This window comes from Crassostrea angulata, chromosome 1 (assembly GCF_025612915.1).
Source record: "Crassostrea angulata isolate pt1a10 chromosome 1, ASM2561291v2, whole genome shotgun sequence".
Classification (NCBI taxonomy): Eukaryota; Metazoa; Mollusca; class Bivalvia; order Ostreida; family Ostreidae; genus Magallana; species Magallana angulata.
The window spans coordinates 39203022-39210303 of NC_069111.1; the positions used below are offsets into that span (position 1 = coordinate 39203022).

Here is a 7282-nt window from a genome sequence, read left to right on the forward strand (position 1 = left end):
TCTATATGAATTAGAGTATGTTAAATACTTGTACAAACAAAATAAAAGAATGATATTCTGTGTATACCTACTCTCTGGGGCCCCCTCTTTATACAATGAATAATGTGAAATCTACATCAATTTTGATAATTTTCCAGACACGAGTAAATAAAAACGACATATTTAAAACAGTTTCCATAGTTCTGACACATTTCTGTTGCGGGGATAAAGTAATTATCGCTATTCCTAAGAAAATATCACAGCGGAAAATTATCCTGGTTTGTACGCAAGGTAAATAACAGTCATTTAATTACAATGGAGAAGACAAATTAAATTTATGAATGTTTTTAATTTGAGGAATTGAGCACATTGAGGTACAATTTTCTTCTTCACATCTATACATGTAGGATTTTAAAAATAAAATACGATAACTGTTATATTTTTTCAAAAATACAATAACTAGTATGTAGTTGATGAAAAAAATGTACCTATATGCTCTCATATATTTTGATCGCTTTACAAAGTGTGTGTGTGTGGGGGGGGGGGGGGGGGGGGTTAGAACAAAAATATAGGGAATAGGAAGTTAACAACTTACCAGTATACCCCTACCAAATGTTTAGTTTAATATCTTGCAAAGGATTTTCTTATTCTGGTAAAAATAGTATTTCATGAAGGTACAATGTCAAAGATTACGTGTATGCAAAAATAAGTGTAAAATTCGAATACTTGACAATATTTATTTTTGTTATTCTACCGAGGGACCATATGGCACAATATCTTTTGAACGCCCATTGTTGCTCAGGTGAGCGATGTGGCCCCATGGGCCTCTTGTTCATTTTGTCAGACTTTTTATTCCACATGGGAAAAGTAATACCATATCTACTTAATATGCCAGATGGGACAAATCATTGCATTACATTATACTGAAAGATAAAAAAGAATATAAAATTATATAATGTTGCTCAATGTGAGGAACCCTAGAAAAAAACAGATTTGGAGCTGTCAATGCTACAATGCTGAGTTCCTTTTCCGAGGTGAGGGGGAATTGATAGACTGGGTCGAAAGTCGTCAGTTTTTCAAGCATATCAAGTTATTCGGCATCGCGTTCAATGTTATAGGTAAATATGCATTTAATACGTTGAGAACAAACCAGACACTGGTGCTCAGGATGCTCGAGCGACAAATTGTCCAGTGTAACATTACCAATAACTCAGATTGAGTCATATTATATGAGATTAAGTAACACGAACAATGATTCTATGAAACATAAAAAACAAAAAAGAAATGAAGACATCACTCAATTAATCAATTAGAATCTATTTAGACAAACGCATGACCTGCGATTTGTCAACAAAACAAAAAAGTGTGAGCTTTGTATATCGTTTATAACTTGATTTGATTTAAACATATTTTATTATGCAAATATACATGTACATGCATTTACATAAATGCAATAGACAGCTAATAAATAAGGCAATGCCTATGTAAGCCTTCTCCGTAAATCGTTTATAACTGAACGATAGGCATTCCAAATTTCGTTGACCATTAGATATGCCTCATTATAATACTTAAATATTAAAAACGGAAAAATAAATTTTGACAAAAATCGTGAACGTATCTTTCATGGATTTGAAAAAAAAAGGAATTCAATCCTTATTGGTGTCCGTTGTGGTTTGTCTGTCGTATTTCACGGAACTGTATGGACGATTCATCATAGGTCGAAATTCATCATACTGGTTAATGAGGCCTTCATTATTCTCTTTATGATATTGACCAGAATTGTTGTCTTTAATTTTTGACATTGATAGAGATTTGGATGATTTGATACATGTAAGGTCATAGTCATAATTCATAACGCTAGAGTAGGTACGCGAGGATGATGGACTGTTCAATCTGTTGCAATCATCGTAAACATTCGATTCCAGCGTTTCGAAGCGAGTTTCCGGTACACTGACTTGGCGTGATATTTTATTTTTCTGTTTATCCAATTTGGTTCGATCAGTGTTGTCAAGGAAGTAAGTGGGTAAATCGAAATTTCTACATTGATCGTAAATTCTGGGTTCTCTTACATCAGTATAAACACCATCCTCCTGTGAATCTTGCTGTTCATCAACGTTAGCTAGAATTAAATAATCCTAAATAAATGAAAACACATCTTTTGTAAAACAATATTTTACTGGTTACTTTTTTAATTACCTGAAGATCTTCTATTTTGAATGCTTCGTTTTCTCCTGAAATAAATTGGAATACTGAATCAAGCAATAAGGCCAAGGAGATACATATTTGAAATTGATCATTAGGTGTAAATACTTACAGCTTTTGGTAAACATAAATGATAATTCCTAATAAAAGTAGCGCCATAAAGCCGCAAAAAGCCAACAGTGATCTCTTCATAACATAGTCATCCGAGTTTGTTACTGAACTCGAAATTGTCTTCGAGTCTACAATTCGAATTCATTGTGAAAAACTATACAAAGTTTGTATAAGAAATCTATGTTATCAAATATACTTAAGAACAGTCCAATTTTAATAAGATTGACGTTAAGAACTAAGATGAAAATATTAAAATGTCTAGATGGCACGAGTGCCATCAGTGCCGAATTATTCCATGCAATTATATGATACATGATATGCAGCTAAAATTCCGTCAGACAAATACACTCCCAGGGTTCGTGCTTCTTTGTTGATTTAGCTTCCATGTGAAACAATGCAAACCTGTGTATAGCTGTCTAATTGCTTAGGTGCCAGAGTATAGTTTGTTTTGTCGAAGAAATGTAAAGCCAATTGGGCTGAGATATGTATTGTATTTTTTCAGTGGATTTTAAAATTTGCTGAAATTGGGCTGCAAGCACGGAACGATATTGTTCCTCACTCTTGAGAATTTTAGACATTTAAGAATAAAACATGAACAATTTACATATAGCAATAAATAGAATAGCCAGGGACGATCTCAAAAAATTTGTGAAAAATTGTCCTTTTTCACATTTTTACGGGTGCAGACACCACGCTCCAGTCCCGAGCAACTGCCATAAACTACTATAGGATTTGGAGGTTAATATTTACCAATGCAAATAATCACTAATTAATGGAGGGTCAATCACCTTTCCTACGAGTGACATGGCATGTCCTAACTCATCCCCATTTTCAATCACAACACTGAAAGTAAAAGTTTCGCATTTTCATTCCATATATGATGAAATGTACCAGTTCCAAAATGTCATGAAATGGGCATGAGCTCACCTAAGCACAAAATGAATGTAATAGTAGTCCCATCTTTTTTGCCATTCCTTAGTCATGTGTTTTTATTATGTATGTACAATTTTTATATTCATGATTCTGTATCTTTTTGGTTGTTTTATTTTTCATTGTGACAGGTGTAACATACAGTTTGATAGCGGACAATACCGCTACATTTACATTGGCATTTGTAATAAAATGCTTTTTTCAATTCAACATGTTGGTAATATTTTCTTTCAAATTGGCAAAAAAAAACTCAGAGCAGCGTAGACTCTGGTTGAAAAAAATTTTAAAAAAAGATCAACTATCCCCTGCCACCTTAGTTGTAAAGACGACTCATCGTTCTACAAAGTTTACTTTATTCTGCATCTTAAGCTGTCCAATGATAGAAACTTAAAATAATTTTGAAATTTGAGCAGGTGTTTCTTTTCATTCAAGTATTTTTTGCTTTTCATCCAGAAAAAGTTACTTAATATTCAATTTAGTAGGCCGACTTTATTTTTATTGCGCAAGTTTTTGCGCATTCTAGTAATTCAAATACAGTGTATTTATACTTCTTGTGAATTTTTTTTCGATATCACTTATAAAATAGAACACAATAAAAAATTACAGATAAAAATATGTAGATACTTTAAAGAAAATTTTATTTTTTAACGATTTTCCATTTTACGGTTCGGGAGCATTGCCATTGTGCTTTTCTGAAGAGATGATAAGATTTTTTAATGAATCCATCATTCCAATCTTCATTTATAATGTTCCAGATATGTAGCAAAATTTGTTGCATTTTAATATTTTAAGATGACCACTAATAAAAACCAGACGGTAGAATGTAGTATTTTTACATATAAGGCAGAAAATAACATTACTAATCATATATAACAATTTGAGAAAAAAAGCTATGTAATGTTTTTTTAATCTGCATGGAAGTCCGGAAAAAGACAAGTTCCTACATATCCCTATAGTAAATGTACCTCTATTTTGATATGGTCCTTAAAAGAAAACCAGATGGTCAATTTTCTTGAACATTTGCAAAAAGCTAGTCTAAGAGTTGGTGTTAATGATATATGGTTAACAATAAAGAGTTTTGCTATTGTAGTTTTTCCGCAAAAAATCCAAATCGGCCTACTTAAGTCAGAGTCTATTTTTATACAAAATATATTTCATGCGTTTATATTCCTTGTGAGTAAATCGGGTTCATGTTCTAGAATGTGGTATCATTGAATTAACAAATGCTGATTGACGTATTAAATGTATACGGAAATTTTCGTCACAATAAATTCGTCGGTTATTATAAACTAATCAAATTGAATTGTTAGAGTAATATACTTTTCCCTTTTAAATGTAAGAGTATGTTAATGATAATCAATTGATTTAGGCAATATTAAAGGGAAATGTATCGATATTTTTTAAGGACAAACTAGGTCCTTCATTAACGAAAAAGAGATATCTCGGACAATTCGGCGACACAAGTCAAAGTCTTGTACAAGGATATATATTTCAGTCAAAATTATTTTAGCATACTGGAATAGGTGTCAATGAGATATTAACGATAAGTCAAAATGCACATGATTTTAAGCAAATTTAATAGGCTCACCATTAAAAGTAGCACCACGTTGAATACATCCGTATTTTGAATCGCAAATCTGAAAATGTTTTGTGCAGCTACACTTATAGCGGCAGCCATGTCCATAGTAACCATTATTGCATTCATTGGCACATTCTTTTCCAAACGAACCGATGCATTCTAAAAATTGAATTACTGATATAAAAGCAATCTGATTAATCCTTATCATGATCAGAATCGCTACTTGTGAAAATTTCCTGAAAAATAATTCATTGAAATAGTCGTTAGCTACATTTTTCAAGTTTATACTAGTCTAGTACACTAATTGTATTTAACACTACCTAATATATCATTAAAAAATTATCAACATAGTATACGTATTAATTCTTTCAAAATAATGCACAATCGAGCATAGATGAATCTTACTTTATGATTTTTAACAAAAGCATAAAACTTTGTTAGATTTGTTTACATAGCTAGGAATGTAAGGTCTGTAACTCGCTGACCCGTAATAAAAGAGATACAAAACTTATTAATATGATTTTCGAATGACTTTGATCTTTAACCTTTATGTTGGCAAAGGTAGCCGTTCATCCAAAAATGTTATTAAGACGTATGATAAAAAAGTTGTAAGCGTTTTTCAAGATCTTCAGAAACTTTCAATAACTGCTAGGAGGGAACTTCGGGTCCTTTCAATTTGAATGAATTGGGAGATCTACTAAGTGAACTTTCCATCGCAAAGATCTGGAAGTTTTCAGACATAGGCTCATTTGGTGCCATAACTTTTGATGGCCATGAAGACAAAGAATAAAAATCGAATAATTATAAAGCTTTTCCGGAAATAAAATAGAGAATAAAATAACAAAGAATATAAGAGGTATTTTATCTGAAAGGTGGAGAGACCTAATCTTGCAGGGTTTTTTTTTTAATTTGTAAAGTAATGTTAACTTAAATACATACCTTCGCATTTTCCAGAGACATTTTTATAATCGCTGCAACATTCATGCTGTCCTGTTACACTGCAAAGAATTATACAATTATTCAAACCATATACTATTAAAATAATAGGATGAAGGAAGAGAAATAATAATTATAAATGTAATTTCCTGGGAGATGGGAATGCTGTTAGATAAATAGAAGCGAGACAATTCTAGAACTAATAATAAGAATTAATTTAGAATTTAATTTATATTTAGAAAAAAAAACTTTCTTTTTAAAAAAAAAACACTCATTGCATATTACCAGCTGTATACTCAACACATGCATCACTTCAATTAATTTTAGGTTTTTTTTTTAAACCTTACTTTTTAAAACACACTGAAGTGTCAGTGGCATTATGGTAAACGAAGCATTGTACCAACACAACAGATACTCCAAAAATTACCCCCATGTTAGATCTAAAGTAACATCAATACTAAGCTAAAACTGTGTCCAACATATGCGTGTGAAAGTACTTTAATGATCACTTTAATGTGTGCTTAATAGCAGTCAAAATCAAAAGGAAATAATACTGCAATTACAAATTATTCATAGAGATTCTTTTCATATTCGAATAGTTGGTTTTATTATTTGAACAATAATCGAATGTTGGGATGATTTTCTGTAAATAAGATTTTTTTTTCGACCTTTTTTTTGGTTCATTACAGGGTATAGATCACATACACATATCGTTTATAAAGTTGTTGATGCGGTGTTTAATATACTTTATTGAGTTGCTCTATGAATATTTAATTGATGTCCTGTTATTTGGCGTCAGCATTATTCGACACACGAATATATACCAAAAGGAACCGATTGTCTAAGTGTGTGCTAAGAGTTTACAACTTGACTAAGTACATGTTGTCAACACAAGCACCTAACTTAACATATTTTCCTCATATTAAAAAATATATATCCTCTTCCTATAGGGACATAGACACTATTTAAGCGAACAATTTTCAGAATTTTTTTTTCATTCTAAATGTTTAGAATGGTCAATAAGTATGTTATATAAATGCCTTTGCAAAATTTGAAAGTCAAATATTGAGTGAGAAGCAAGTTACATAACAACGATTTATGCCTTAAAAACATACACATAATTATACAGATTTGTTTTATTCTCTTCACTTAGAACCAAGTGATAACGGTAACAGTAAGGGTGGGAATCTTTTTTCAAACAATTTATTTATTATCAGGCAATTCTATCGTGCTTGAATATGTGTGGTTTTGTATTTAATAAATTTGAAATTGTTCTGAATATACAGTTGTTGTTGAGGTAACCAATACACGTTTTACCTCCAATTAAGGGCACTTTATTAAAGTTAATAGGTTGAAAAAAATATTTCCCATGGGAATGATATTTGATGCACTTTATGTAGCTGATAATTTGTTGATTTTCCAGGGCCACTTCAAAGAAAACGAGACCGAGATATCATTCATATATATGATATGGTCTGCAATGATCGCTTCATGTACCTTCATAAGCCACATTAATCATCAAAGAAAGCATGTTATTGTTTATAT

At 31.4% G+C, this 7282-nt stretch overlaps 1 protein-coding gene across 1 annotated transcript; it reads right to left on the minus strand.

The window, feature by feature from the left end:
• Positions 1–1448: 1448 nt before the first annotated feature.
• Positions 1449–6170, minus strand: LOC128192384 (protein draper-like). Its single transcript, XM_052865007.1, has 6 exons — positions 6085–6170; positions 5741–5799; positions 4811–4960; positions 2294–2420; positions 2176–2210; positions 1449–2098 (listed from the first exon to the last, which is right to left on the minus strand). The coding sequence occupies exons 1-6, from the start codon at positions 6168–6170 to the stop codon at positions 1626–1628; spliced, it is 930 nt and encodes a 309-aa protein (XP_052720967.1). The 3' UTR covers positions 1449–1625.
• Between the last annotated feature and the right edge of the window lie 1112 nt (positions 6171–7282).